This window comes from Rana temporaria, chromosome 12, assembly GCF_905171775.1.
Source record: "Rana temporaria chromosome 12, aRanTem1.1, whole genome shotgun sequence".
NCBI lineage: Eukaryota > Metazoa > Chordata > Amphibia > Anura > Ranidae > Rana > Rana temporaria.
In genome coordinates, this window is record NC_053500.1 from 29,931,577 (window position 1) to 29,947,549 (window position 15,973).

The 15,973-nt window shown below is 44.9% G+C and overlaps 1 protein-coding gene across 2 annotated transcripts in view; it reads right to left on the reverse strand.

The window, feature by feature from the left end:
• LOC120919015 (cytochrome b561) overlaps positions 1-15,973 on the reverse strand; it is a 189,342-nt gene that overhangs the window by 10,776 nt on the left and 162,593 nt on the right. For both annotated transcript variants that reach the window (XM_040330955.1, XM_040330954.1), the window contains 2 exons: positions 10,101-10,327; positions 384-482 (listed from right to left, as the gene is read on the reverse strand). In XM_040330955.1, the coding sequence (XP_040186889.1) occupies positions 384-482; positions 10,101-10,302 (301 nt within the window). In that variant the 5' untranslated portion in view covers positions 10,303-10,327. The remainder of the gene's footprint in view (positions 1-383; positions 483-10,100; positions 10,328-15,973) is intronic.

The window sequence follows — 15,973 nt, forward strand, 5'->3', positions numbered from 1 at the left end:
TCTGTGTGGCAAGACTGGGCACATATGATAGGAAATCTTATTCTCTACATTGTGACATCAAAAAATAAAAATTGGGGTTTACATCCACTTTAAGCAGGCCATGGAGGAGTCGAAAACCAAACAAAATTTCTTGTCGATCGCCAGGTCGTTTGTTTTCCACATCATTATTGTGCCAGTTGTGACCCACTATTTTCTTGCCAAAATTTAAAGTGCCTGATCCATCATGCTGGATATATATTTTTTAAACAAAACAAATGATGGCACAATCGTATGCGCCATTTCCGTTTTTCTAATCAACGGGAAGGTTCGGTTTTTGACTCGTCTATGGCCGGTCTTATGCCCTCTAGACTGGTAAAGTATGCAGAGATTTGCAGTTTTCTCACCCACAAGAGAGATGATCAGTGTCAGGATATGTAGTGCTCCATGGAGTATCTTCGTTGCTCTCTTTGTTTCATGTCTAAACACTCGATACACCAATAAAGCTGTGGCAATGAAAGAGGCACATCAATTATATTAGTCGGTAATTACCACAGTTCCACTTAAACTACTATGACTTTAAAGAGCGTGGTTAAAGATAATAAAATGCTGAACTTTTTTTTTTTTTTTTTTATCAAAAGTCCATAACTAAAGCCCTCATCCCCATCTCTAAGCATTACCCCCGGGTGCTGATCTATGCCCAATGACCTGCACAGATAGCAGGGGCTACGGTCTTGTGATTTACCACAAAAGGACAGGAGGTGTCTTTGATGTGCGGGAGGCGATTGACAACCTGGTTTTATCCTAATGCCCCTTTTTTACACAGGCTGTCCGATCATGTCCCGATCGGACCCTCTATTCACCCCCCCCCAAGCCTGTCTAACAGTTATCACCCCTTGTTACAACTACCCTTTGTGAGACATGATCTTATTGGCTCCTCGCTAGATGAACTCACTGGCCCAGATTCAGGTAGATCCGCGCAATATTTGCGTGGGCAAAGAGCAAAGATTTTTCTCTGCGCCCACGCAAATATTTCGATTTGCCCGCGATTCACGGAGCAGTAGCTCCGTAAATTGCGCGGGCGCTATGCTAATTAGCCCTGCGTAAGGGCGCCTAATGTAAGTGATCCCGCCGGGGGCGGGAATCATTTAAATTAGGCGCGCTCCCGCGCCGAACGAACAGCGCATGCTCCGTCGGGAAACGTTCCCGACGTGCATTGCGGCAAATGACGTCGCAAGGACGTCATTTGCTTCTAAGTGAACGTGAATGGCGTCCAGCGCCATTCACGAATCACTTACGTAAACGACGTGAAATTTAAATTTCACGAGCGGGAAGGGCGGCTATACTTTAGCATTGGCTGCCCCTGCTATAGCAGTAGCAACCTTGCGCTAAAGTCGCCGTACGGAAACTCCGTACCTTGTGTGCGCAGGGCCCGCGCAACTTTTGTGAATCGGTGGTAGTATGCAATTTGCATACTATATACGCCGATCACAATGGCCGCGCCCCCTAGCGGACAACGCAAGAATGCAGCCTGAGATATGAAGGCATAAGGAGGCTTATGTCTGTCATATCCTAGGCTGCAGTCCGCGTAGCGATGTTCCTGAATCAGGGGCATTCGCTACGCGGGAGCAAAACAGCTATTGCGCCGCGCAACCTATGGTTGCGTGGGCGCAATAGCTTCTTGAATCTGGGCCAATGAAAAGACATCAGAGGGCAAGATTAAAAAGCTTTATTAGAAAAATTGCGCATGCTGATGCCCTCCCATCCTGTATCAAAGTGTTCTTTGCATTCCTTAAAGGCAAGTTCCAGTTATCAAACTCACAAGTCTTCTTCCACCTCTTTGGACTCTAGCCCTGTACACACGGCCTGGATTCTAGTCAGGGAAAAAAAATGTTTTTCCTGAGGAGAATCTCTTGCCGGCCGAGTGTACACACGTACGATTCAAAAGAACCGCCGTTCTTTTGAATGGCACGAACGCGGTGATGTCATTGACTACGACGAGCATGCGTGTGGCACATTTGATGCCATCGCCGCCATCTTGCTTCACCCTACCTATGCCTTGGAAGCTACCGCGCATGCGTCAAAGTCATTTCAAGATGCGCGGGTTTCCATGGAGACAGGTAAGTATACACAAGCTCGGGTTTCTCCGCAGGGAAGACAAGAATATAGAGAGCAGGTTCTCCATTTTTCTCGTCTAGATTCTGGGCAGTTTTCTTGACGAGAAACCTGAAAGCCTCGTACACGCGCTCGGTATACTCGGCAAGAAAGCTCTGCCAGCAGTTTTCTTGCCGTTTCTTGCCGAGAAAACCGTGTGTGTGTACGAGGCTTCAGTGGGCGATAAACATCCTTGGCAAACAAGGAATCTAAAAATGCAGATAAATCTGCCTCAGCATGAAGGTCTGCTCCCACCAGTTCCATAGAGTTTTCTCTCCTCCACCTCAATCTTTCACTTCTTTCGGTGTCTCAGCACGTCAGACACAACCCCGGGTTCAACAATGGCTGAAAGAGAAGGTAGAACTTCCGTTCTTCAAACCAAAAGATTTCAACGTGGTTTTCAAACTTGTTTGTAGTTCCAAAACCCTGAAGTGGCATTTGTTTGTGCATTAAGATAAAAAAAACTTCTGCCTTTACAATCACTTTAAAGGAGTTGTAAATAAAAACATTTTTTTGCTGAAATGACTGTTTACAGGGTATAGAGACATAATAGTTAACTGATTCCTTTTAAAAACGATTAAAAATAGGTAAAAATCAATCATATAATGTACCTGTAGTTTCTAGTTTTGTTTTTGCATGTTGTTTCCTGCCTCTCTTCTGTACAGAGCCACAGAGCCAATACAGGGCAGTGATGGTTTGGAAAAAGAAACTGATTGGTGCTGTGGGGTTTTAGACACACAGGTCCAGATTCACGTAGGAGATACGCCGTCGTATCTCTGAGTTTAAGGTGTCGTATCTTGGCGCCTGATTCAAAGAATCAGATACGCCAGAATTTTTCTAAGATACGACCAGCGTAAGTCGCCTACGCCGTCGTACCTTAACTGCATATTTACGCTGGCCGCTAGGGGCGTGTACGCTGATTTACGCCTAGAATATGTAAATCAGCTAGATACGCCAATTCATGAACGTACGCCCGGCCGTCGCAGTACAGATACGCCGTTTACGTTAGGCTTTTTCCGGCGTAAAGTTACCCCTGCTATATGAGGCGCATCCAATGTTAAGTATGGACGTCGGGCCAGCGTCGAATTTTCCGTCGATTACGTCGTTTGCGTAAGTCGTTCGCGAATAGGGCTGTGCATCATTGGCTTTTTGCAGGTTAATTTGGAGCATGCGCACTGGGATACTTTCACGGACGGCGCATGAGCCGTTCGTAAAAAGCGTCATTTACGTTCCATATTTGAATTAGGTGGGCTTACGCCGGCCTATTTACGCTACGCCGCCGCAACTTTGCTTTGAGAATACTGCACTTGCCTGTCAAAGTTGCGGAGGCGTAGCGTAAATAGGATACGTTACGCCCGCTCACAAATACGCGCTCCCTACGTGAATCTGGGCCACAGTAATCACACCTCCTTGATTAGTGACCACAGAGAGAAAGCTCCCAGCACTGTGGTTATCAGGAAACAGACAACCAGGAAGTGTGGAGATCAGAGAAGAATTACAGCAACTTGAGATCAAAAACAAACAATGAGGACATGAAAACAGCACTGCATTAAGGTAAAGGAAGCTATTAAGATAAAAAAAAAAAATCCTTTACAAACCCTTTAATGCATTCTATGCATTAGGATAAAAAAAACCTGTGTGCAGAAGCCCCCCGTCGGATTCTCTAATACTTACCTGAGGTCCCTCTAGATCCAGCAATGTTGTAGGAGTGTCTCGACAGCCCGGGACTCCCCTCCTCATTGGCTCAGACAGTAGCGCGGCATTATTGGCTCCCGCTACTGTCAAAGTCAGTCAGCCAATGAGGAGAGAAAGGGTGTGGGGATGGGCTGCGGCTCTATGCCTGAATGGACACAGGGAGCTGTGGCTTGGCTCGGTGACCCCCATAGAAAGCTGCTCGTCAGGAGGGAGGGGCCAGGAGCACCAAAGAGGGACCCTAGAAGAGGAAGATCTGGGTTGCTTTAGGCAAAACCAACCGCACAGAGAAGATAATCATAGTGTTTGTTATTTCCAACTAAAAATTGGACTTCATTGCTTTAACAAAGTAAAACCAGGACCAAAAGGGAAGCATAAAAAGAGGATTTTCTCGCTCACACAGCCAATACCAAACGCATTGTTGGCACTGAGGTTGGACCTTTACTTTTCAGCTGATCAGACAAAGATTTCCAAGTGTTTGTATGTATTTCTCAGTGTGTTTGGTATCATGCCTCACTGTGTACACTTTTCTTCACATCTCATTGTAGAAGAGCCAAGTTGGAAAGAAAAAGGTTAGATAAATCCTAGATATGATCTTGTTATCTAATATCTTGGAATTCACACAGCTTATCTCTCTTCTTTTACTTGGCCTCGGGGCTCGTCTGCAGAAGTTGCACCAATCGGTTTGCTGCATCCGTTTACTATACTTGGGCAACCTACCTGTATTATTCCAATTACAACTGATGGGACAGATCCATCTTCTTAGATCTAAACACTTCAAAACTCTTCATCAATGTTGCGAATCACATTACACTCACCGGCCACTTTATTAGGTACACCTTGATAGTACCGAGTTGGACCTCTTGTCCTCTCGTCTATCACGGCGTCTGCGATAGGCGGAACACTGAACACAGTGTCTGCTGGGAAACTAAGTGTTCCGCCTATCACGGAACTGGACATGGAGGAGCGCGACTTTTTAACACTGCCCGGCCGCCGTCTGCATGTCACGGTACACTGACTCGAGTATAAGCCGCGTGGGTCACTTTCAGCCCAAAAAAAAGGGCTGAAAAACTCGGCTTATACTCGAGTATATACGGTTTATTTTTCAATACAGCAAGTAATAATATTTGAGTTTTCTTTATGAATACCTTTCTCATAATATGCTATATAGCAGAACTCTACTGTCAGAGCCCAATATGGTTACAGATTACCATCATTCTAACACAATGTCCAACCAGCACGTCGGGAAAGGTTACTAAGGAAGCAGAATAACTAGAATGAACTGCATGTATGGAGGATGCCTGTCCCTTTAAATGTAATGTAGGGCATGTGTGTGATCATATAGCAAATAACAATCACTGCTTGTTAAGCTACTGACCGCTAAAAAAGAATATGCATGCACAGAAAACCTTATATGCACATTGTTTGTGCTTCATCAAGTAGAGAAGCAAGGAAAATAATTACTGCCTTGGACCCTGAAGTAAAAAAAGCAATGGCAGCTCTCAGATTTCTATACCGACAGGTTCTTCTAAAAAAATGCAAAAGCCTAAAAAAAAAAAAAAATCAACAATGGAAGTTCTCAGATTTCTACCGAGACACATTCTCCTAAGCAGCCAAGAAAGTGATCAGAAGCCTATGAAGATTTGTAAATGAGCCTTTGTGTTGGTAGAGATTTCCATTATGCAGGCCTCTGTCGGTAACTAATTGGTAGAATCCATGCAATGACACACTTACACGCTATTCCTGCATCCTTTTAATTGTACAGTTCACCGAACGATCATGTTTCAGGTCTCAGATCAAGCTGAGTAACCAGGAAACAGAACTTTCCTGTCATTCTAATAAAGAGGCGTGATTGTGTTCCACGTCTAGAGAACAGGACACTCAGCTTTAGATGATTCAGAGAATGAACTTCGGCCTGCAAAACCATCACAAGTCGAGTCTCCGGCCTCCAGTTCTGAAAGTGCACATCAATGTCTGCTTTTCATTTAAAAACCAAACAAGCTCTAAAAGAAGGGAGTGCTGAACAGGGATGGACTGGCCATTGGGACTACAGGGAGTTTCCCGGTGGGCCGATGGCTCAGTGGGCCGGCTTCAGTGACAGCGGACCGCCGCCCCCTCCGCTCCTCTGTCTCTCCCTTCCCGTAGCGCTCACCTCCTCTCCCTGCCCACAGCGCTCACCTCCTCTCCCTTCCCACAGCGCTCACCTGGGGGGGAACAGAGAAGCAGGGGGGGAGGACCAGAAGAGGGGGGGGGGGGGGGACAGAGGAGCATGGGGGTGGGGACAGACAGCTGACTCAACAGCTATGGCCTTTACTTTACTGTCGCGATCCACCCACATGCCTGGACCGGCAGCTGGCTCAGCCTCTCTGGGAAACTGAGCCAGCTTCTCCCTCCCCCTCCACAACCCAGAACTCCAGTGAGCACTGGAGGGGCAGAGAAGAGAGCCATCGTCTGACAGTCACGGCTCTTTGCTCAGAGCAGAGGGAGTCTATCCCCGGAAGTGGGTGCAAATTCTTCTTTTTTTAATACATTTGCAAAGATTTTTAAACAAACTTCTTTCATGTTGTCATTATGGGGTATTATTTATAGAATTTTAAGGAAAATTATGAATAACGAAGGCTGTAACATAACAAAATGTGGAAAAAGTGAAGCGCTGTGAATACTTGTTTCTAGATGCACTGTACTTCCCTAAAATCAGCTAGAGAGACTGGGGACAGCTTGTCTTAAAGGGGTTGTAAAGGATCGGTTTTTATTTTCTAAATAGGTTCCTTTAACCACTTAAGGACCCCTTCACGCCGATATACGTAGGCAGAATGGCACGGCTGGGCACCCTTTAAGCCCAGCCGTGGGATCCGAAGCTCAGTGACCGTGGGACTCGCGGACCCGATCGCCGCTGGAGTCCCGCGATCGGTCCCCGGAGCTGAAGAACGGGGAGAGTTGTGTGTAAACACAGCTTCCCCGTTCTTCACTGTGGTGGCGTCATTGATCGTGTGTTCCCTTTTATAGGGAAACACAATCAATGACGTCACACCTACAGCCACACCCCCCTACAGTTAGAAACACATATGAGGTCATACATAACCCCATCAGTGCCCCCTTGTGGTTAACTCCCAAACTGCAATTGTCATTTTCACAGTAAACAATGCATTTTTTGGTGTGAAAATTACAATGGTCCCAAAAATGTGTCAAAATTGACCGAAGTGTCCGCCAGAATGTCGCAGTCAGGAAAAAAAATAAATCGCTGATCCCCGCCGTTAGTAGTAAAAAATAAATAATTAATAAAAATGCAATAAAGCTATCCCCTATTTTGTAAACACTATAAATTTTGCGCAAACCAATCGATAAACGTTTATTTAGGTAGAAGAATACGTATCGGCCTAAACTGAGGAAAACATTTTTTTTTTTATATATATATATTTTTGGGGGATATTTATTATAGCAAAAAGTAAAAAAAATGTAATTTTTTTCAAAATCGTCTCTCTATTTTTGTTTATAGCGAAAAAAATAAAAACCGCAGAGGTGATCAAATACCACCAAAAGAAAGCTCTATTTGTGGGAAAAAAAGGACGCCAATTTTGTTTGGGAGCCACGTCGCACGACCGCGCAATTGTCAGTTAAAGCGACGCAGTGCCGAATCGCAAAAACTGGCCAGGTCCTTTAGCGGTTAAGCTAGTGCATTGTTGGTTCACTTACCTTTTCCTTTGATTTCCCTTCTTTTTCTGAATTTCTCACTTCCTGTTCCTCCTCAGTAAGCTTGCCCCCATCATCCGAGCCGTTCTGGCTGGGGGTTAGTCAGCCAGAACAGCTTACTGAGGAGGAACAGGAAGTGAGAAATTCAGACAAAGAAAACAAAATAAATAAAAAACATTTAGAAGGGAAATGGAAGGAAAAGGTAAGTGAACCAACAATGCACTAGCTTAAAGGAACCTATTTAGAAAAAAAAAAAACTTTACAACCCCTTTAAAGCTCCTTTACGGTTTGTTAAAATATGTAAATAGTTTAATGCCCATAGTCTGGACACAAGTGTCCATTTTGGACAAAGTTAAAATTAATTGGAAAAATATGTTTCTATGTTCAGTGCAATCAATATGGGCCAGATTCTCAGAAGAGTTACGACGGTGTATCTCAGGAAACACCGTCGTATCTGTTTTTGGCCCCGGGTATCTATGCGAGCGATTCCTAGAATCATTTTCGCATACATACGGCCAAGATCCGACAGGTGTAAGTCACTTACACTGTCGGATCTTAAATGTAATTCGCCGCCGGCCGCTAGGTGGCGTTTACGTTCAGGTCTCATTTGACTATGCAAATGAGCCTGATACGCCGATTCCCGAACGAATTTGCGTCGCGTAGTCGTCGTTTACGCCGTTTCCGTAGGCGCAAGGTTACCCCTGCTATATGAGGGGTAAACTTACGCCAGTCCGCCGTATGCCATGTTAAGTATGGGCTACAAGGGAATAACAATATTCGCCCCCCTCTGGTGCAATCAAAACTTGAGAATTAAAAGACATTGAGAGATGTAAAGAATGGGAGAGACAAGGGATAAGCCGCTTAAACCAACTGTACAATGGAGAACAGATGAAATCCTTCGCAGACTTGCGACAGGAATTCAATATAACAAATAAAACATTTTACAGATATCTACAGATACGACATGCTATCCAAGCCCAGTTTGGGTTACAACCCATTGTATGGTCCTCGGCCCCCACCCTCCTGAAAATAACCTCTTCAAAAACAACTAAAGGCCTGATATCTGAGTTGTACTCTAGAATAGGAGCTAAAACCATAAGTAGGGCAGGCCCCATCAAGAGCAGGACAGGATGGGAGAAAGACTTAGGTCAAATGACCACGGAACAGTGGAGTGCGATCTTGAGGAGGGGGGTATTGGTTTCGATCTCCCCATCTCAGAGGGTATCACACCTGTTTCTCTTGCATAGAGTATACTATACCCCCAGGAGAATGTTCAATCTCGGGTGGAGAAGTACTGACGAATGCCCAAGGTGCAGAGCGACAGGCAATCTTATCCACATGATGTGGAAATGTCCTAAGCTATTTAGATACTGGGAGGAGGTGGTGGACATAATAAATAAAACTTTTAAAACTAAGCTAGAAGCTGAGTCTAAGATATGCTTGCTAGGCAGCATAGAGGAAAATAGAGTGCCAGCCAGTTCCCTTGAAGTGGTACTGAGATGCCTCTTCCAGGCGAGGAAGTTAATTGCGTTGAGGTGGCAGGCCCATATGCCACCCACTGTCAAATCTTGGGCTGAAACTATTAACACAATGATTTGGAGTGAAAGAGTGACACTTACTCGACAGGGGAATTATAGTAAGTTTGTGAGGATGTGGAAACCCTGGTTAGACGAAACAGGATGTTCTATATAAAAATCGCCATTCAAATTCAATAAATATCTTAACCCGCTATCGGGTATTCCTTCATGGGGAAGACGTATTTAACTAAGTAGATTAACTTCAAAAACCGGCTCACGGTGTGATGGGAGGGTGGGAGGGCGGGTGAGGGTTTGCGGGGTGGGAGGTGAGCTATGACAGTTTAGAAACAAGTGGTCTTTCATTTATTCACAATATTATAAAGAACGAGGGTAGGAAAAGATAAGGGGAAAATGGGGAAAAACATTTGGTTGTGTATTGTTATAATACGTACGAGGATGTAACACTTTTTGTATCTTTTTATATGCAAACAATAAAAAAACATTGAAACTAAAAAAGTATGGCGTTGGGTCCGCGTCGGCTTTTTCCGTCGGTTACGTCGTTTTCTTAAGTCGTTCTTGAATACGACTTTACGTCAATGACGTTCACGTCGGCGTCATTGATGTTTTCCGTCGTGAACTGGAGCATGCGCACTGGGCTATTTTTCAGCCCGGCGCATGCGCAGTTCAATCGTCGCGGGGGCGCGCTTAATTTAAATACAAGCCGCCCCCTTTGAATTACGCGGGGATACGCCGGGCCATTTACACTACGCCGTCGCAAACTACGGAGCAAGTGCTTGAGGAATACGGCACTTGCTCCAGTAAGTTGCGGCGGCGTAGTGTAAATAGCTTACGCGACGCCGCCGCAGGATCTACGAGAATCTGGCCCTATGTATTTACCAGAAACAATCATGAAGCAGGACTACTACAACAAACCATCTTTCTAAGTAATCTGCACCATTTAAAAAAAAAATTGATTAGGAGCAACTCTATTAACAAAGAATGACACCCTGAACACCCATGTACATTCATAGGAGTTTTATATGTAGTGGGTTGAACATCATGTGTACTTACCATCACCACACAGGAATACCATTCCTAGCACCATGCACAGTGGATGGACGTTGAACTGCTCTGGTCCCTCCCATGAGAAGCCTCCTCTGTAACGGGACAGCCATGTCCCTGTGATGGCCAATACTGCCACCCCCAAGATCTGAGATGTAGCCACCAGGTATGGCATCACGCCTGTGTTCTGACGAGAAAGAGAGTCCTCCATTGGAAAGTAAGCAGAGAGGCCTTACCTGTTAAAGGAATGTGACAGCATTATGACAACAGTCTCGTCCCCAATGCATGCTGAGCTGTACTATCACATATACATAACAAGCATCCTTACACCAACATTGTACATTCCTAAAACAAAAGGATTTCCCATTGGATACCATATTATTTTGAAAAGCCAGTACTATGAAAAAGAAGTGGAGAAAAAAATAAAATAACGTGCGCTTTTATCCAACCAATAATTCTTCACGGTCCATGTAAAAGGGGCACAGCCGGGGTTGTCCTTTGCCTTATACTTTCTGCTAAATGTCCCTCTTTCTCATCCCAAAAAGTTACATAGTTAGTCAGGTCCATCCAGCTCAACCAATTAAAATATAAATCATACAATCCCATATACACAATTCTACACCCACAGTTGATCCAGAGGAAGGCAAAAAACCCCAGCAGAGCATGATCCAGTTTGCTACAGCAGGGGAAAAAATTCCTTCCTGATCCCCCGAGAGGCAATCGGATTTACCCTGAATCAACTTTACCTATAAATGTTAGTACTCAGTTATATTCTGTACATTTAGGAAAGAATCCAGGCCTTTCTTAAAGCAATCTACTGAGCTGGCCAGAACCACCTCTGGAGGGAGTCTGTTCCACATTTTCACAGCTCTTACTGTGAAGAAACCTTTCCGTATTTGGAGGTGAAATCTCTTTTCCTCTAGACGTAAAGAGTGCCCCCGTTCTCCTCAGTGAATAACTCAACTCCAAGTTGACTATATGGACCCATTATATATTTGTACATGATGATCATATCCTCCCTTATTCTCCTCTTCTCAAGAGTGAATAAATTCAGTTCCTCTAATCTTTCCTCATAGCTGAGCTCCTCCATGCCTCTTATCAGTTTAGTTGTCCTTCTCTGCACTTTCCCCAGTTCCCTGATATCATTTTTGAGAACTGGGGCCCAAAACTGAACTGCATATTGATTTGTACAGGGGCAAAATGATATCTCTCTCTCTCTGGAGTCCATACCTCTCTTAATACAAGAAAGGACTTTGCTCGCTTTGGAAACCACAGCTTGGCATTGCATGCCATTATTGAGCTTATGATCAACTAAAACCCCCCAGATCCTTCTCCACTACCGATTCACTCAATTGTACTCCCCCTAGCAGTGCTGTATCCTGTATCCTGGCCTAGGCCAACAGGGCCCAGGCCAGCACTTTGCAGGGGGGCAGCACGGAAAGAGTCCCCACGGGCTTGCACTACACGGTTAGTGTATCGCCAGTCTTATGGAGCGGACTGGGCTGAGAGGCTGCTTCTTATTCTGACTGTCCTATCATCCTGGACCACAAACCTTCCTCACTGTGCTATATGTTTTCTGCTCCACTATTGGCATGGTTATATCTTCTTAGTCCTCTCCATAAAATTATCAGAAATTTGTGCTTAAAGTAGAACTATAGGCAAAACGTTTCCATTTTGGATAGAGTAAGGGAGGGTTATAGCCCCTGTCAGTTTATTTTTTTACCATCCCTGTCCCTTTGCAGAGATTTCCCTTCACTTCACTTTCCCTTCACTTCCTGCCAAAAGGAAGTTAGAGGAAATCTTTACAAATTAAGGGAACGGCTCAGATGATGGGGGAAAGCTTACCGAGGAGGAACAGGAAGTGAGAAATTCTGACAAAGAAAAAAAAAATTTAGAAGGGAAATCGATGGAAAAGGTAAGTGAACCAACAATGCACTAGCTTAAAGCGGGGGTTCCGCGGGTTTTCGTTTTTTTTTTTTTTGGGTGCTTCTGCCGCGCTTACCTTGTTCAAATAAGCACTCGTGTCTCCCAGTCTTTCAGCCCGCTGCATTGCATTTCTCCCGAAAACGATATGTTTTAAAATCCCGAGATGGACGTTTCCATCTTTACTGTGGGCACTGTGAGGCCCAGCAGCTTGTCCTTCCGGGATACGGTGAAAGAAATGGAGTATTCTCGTCGCCGCCCACGTCACATGACCCGCTTGCTGAGTCACGTGACCCGCGAGATATCGCGGGATTACAGCACAGCGCGTCTCCTGGGATTCTCATAACTCATTCCCAGGAGACAGCGCTGGTCGGGGGAAATTGTTATACAAAAAAAAACGGATCAGTTATTGTCGATGGCTGGTGGTTTAATACAGCCATAGTCAAAATTCAGGGTGAACCACCGCTTTAAAAGCCGGTTCACACAGGGGCAACACGACTCTGGCCACGACATTGTGAGGCGACCTGGACACGACCTGAGCGCACACCACAGCGCGACTTGGGGCAACTTACAAGGCGACTTCAAGTTGCCTCCAGAACAGGCGACTTTTCAGTGGCCAATCAAACAATAAATCTGCTCTGTGGGAGGGGTTTGCCTGTATTGTTGCTTCAGTTAAGACACGATCCGAATTTGAAGGCGACTTTCATTGAAAATCAATGGGTACAAGTCACCTAGAAGTCGGATTGAAGTAGTACAGGAACCTTTTCTGAAGTCGGAGCGACTTCACTAGTGGGGGTGGGGGAGAGGGAGAGAGAGAGAGAGAGAGAGAGAGGGAGGGGGAGAGAGAGAGAGAGAGGGAGGGGGAGAGAGAGAGAGAGAGAGAGAGAGAGAGAGAGAGAGAGAGAGAGAGAGAGAGAGAGAGAGATGTGTGTAATCTTCTATTGCCCGGAAGCCCCATGAGTTGTCAGTCCTCCCCTGCGCACAGTCCATGTGCAGAGCCCGCCAGGAAGTTGGCACTGCGCTGCACTAATCACAGGCAGCAAGACATTTCCCGATCTCTGCAGCCGAGCATTGGGAAATGTCTCCCTGCCTGTAATTAGCGCAGCGCGGTGCCGACTTCCTGGCGGGCTCTGCACATGGACTGTGAGAACACGCCGGAGCTCATCTTTAATACACACACACGCCCATGTGTATTTTAGCTTTGGGGTGCACACCCTAATGCCATAGGCTGTGCACACCCATGTCTGTGTGCATTTAATAGGGTTGACAAACAACCAAAGAAAATCATGTAAAACATATTCCAATAGAGCAAAGTAAAACCTCAGTGAGCCATCCATCCTATTCCTATTCCTTCTCTGTAAAAATCAGAGAAATTCAATGAAAAAAAAACCTAAGCTAGGTTCTCAGCATGTAAATCAGACCATTGGGAGCGCCCAGCAAAAATAAATATTTAATGTCAATATGGAAATGCCGTTATTATAGAAAAGGCAAATATCCGCTCCTCAATACGCCTTACGCTGGATATATGGGGAATTTTTTATAATTAGCAGCAAAAAATGTTGAGCGATGATCAGATGAACTGCTTTTTAAATGCAATTAGACTTTGTTTAAGCAGGTTTAGCATTGAAGTCGATCACGCTCTTTACTGTGGAGGTGTAAATATTTACCCATCAAACACAAGCCTCTTGGTTTGCAGCCACTGCCATATAGACAGAAGGCAATGCAAGCCGGAAGAAGATTTTCCTTTTCTAAAAGCCACACTTGAGAGACGAGGGTGGCCTTCTTTTCCTGTGTGATGTAGATCTCTGATGATCTTATTAGGGCCTTGCTGAACACAGGGTCTCCGTCACTGATAAGGTTAAATAGGAAAGTGCAGAGGGATGACGCAGGTAGAAGAGCCAGGACAATGTGTTTGTCAGCTGAGAACACCAACCACATGTCTGGGATAAACTAATTACATCTCTATATTGCATTGCCATTTATTAACAAGCAGGGCAGATGGAAGCTGGCGGCACCTCAGGGCAGCAAAAAAACATTGAACAGGCCCAGCCAGAGCTCTTTATGTAAATCTTAGCAATCTATTAAATGTGATTGTACACTTGCTGCAGGTGTACCGAGTCCACAGTTCTTAGAAATTGTGCGGTAATTCCATTAGCTGTGCTACAGTTCATTTCTGGAATAATAGCAAATGTATCGTCTCTGTTCCTGGGAGTGGAGCTTTCTGTGCCAAAGCATGAAAACATGAAAGTGCTGACTATGTCACTGACACCTAGTCTATCCATAAAATATTACAGCAATTGCCATTTTATTCCCTAGGGCCTCTGCTAAAATATATATATAATGTTTGGGGGTTCCAAGTAATTTTCTAGCAAATATTGATTTTTAACTTGAGAAACAAGTGTCAGAAAAAGGGACTTTAAGTGGTTAAACTTCCTGCATTACACACAGAAGTTTGATCTAAGAAGGAAGTTAGTTACAATGTTTCATGTTGTTACAAACTTGGCAGACTGCCTAAAATGCTGTTTTTTATTTTACATGTCCCCCTCGGATCTAAAGCAAGTGCACTTCCAAGTGTACTTGCAGTGCACTTTTAGTGCAAAGTGGATTTGCCTTTCATAAATAACTAGGGTTGTAGTATCGGTATCGGGAGCGATACCGAGTATTTGCGGGAATACTTGTACTCCCGCAAATGCCCCCGATGCCTCATCCGATACCCCCCCCCCGCCTGGTTAAACAGCGTGCAGGGAATATCACAGCTTTCATTTGAATAGCTGTAGTGTTTCCTGCCGCGTATAGGCACTCCCCCTTGCTCGGGATTGGACGGATCTGTCCAATCCCGAGCAAGGGGGAGTGTTTATACACGGCGCAGCGGGGAACACTACAGCTATTCAAATGAAAGCTGTGATGTTCCCCGCACGCTGATTAACCATGCAGCGGCGGCATCTAGGTATGGGGGGACATGGCTGGATATAGGGGGGACATGGCTGCATATGTGGGGGGACATGGCTGCATATGTGGGGGGACATGGCTGCATATGTGGGGGGACATGGCTGCATATGTGGGGGGACATTGCTGCATATGTGGGGGGACATTGCTGCATATGTGGGGGGCATGGCTGCATTTGTGGGGGGACATGGCTGCATTTGGGGACACATTTTAAAAAAATATCGGTATTCGGTATCGGCGAGTACTTGGAAAAAAAGTATCGGTACTTGTACTCGGTCCTAAAAAAGTGGTATCGGGACAACCCTATAAATAACCCCCACTGTATTTGCCCAGCGGTCTTTCAAATGCAATTTTTGGGGGGAAAAAATACACTTTAATGGATAATGATAAAAAAAAAAAAAAAACAGTAAGGCTGCATTTACACCTGAGCATAGTGTTTTGCCGCGACTTTGCTGCGTTTTTTACCGCGATTTGCAGCGATTTTTACGGCATTTTTTACCGTAATTTTGGACAGGTCTAAGGTCGCCAATGTTAAAAGCAAAAAAAAAACGCCCAAATACGCCCAAAAAAAAAGTCCCAGAACTTGTTTGAGCTTCAGGCGTTTTTGAATTTTTGGCTTCAGGCGTTTTGTAGTGGAGATGTGAACCATCTCCATAGAGAATAATAGATTTTTTCCCCTCCAGCGTTTTGTAGCTTCAGGCTTCAAGCTACAAAACGCTCAGGTGTGAATGGGGTCTTGGTATCCCAATATTTTTTTGCTTTAATGTGAAAGAAGATGTTACACCGCGAGATTTGTGATCTTTCTAAGCAAAAAATCATGATTCTCACTTTAGCCAAAATCGTGCAGCTCTAATCTCGGTGCAATCAAGGGTTTAGCGGTGTGCCAACAATATGTAATGCGTGTAACATGTGCTGCTTTTACTTTCTGATCTGCCGAATTTTCCTCCTAGCTCTGCAGGGAGAAGAAACTGCCAGATCGCTGTTCCAATGCACACAAGAGTTCTGCGATTTTC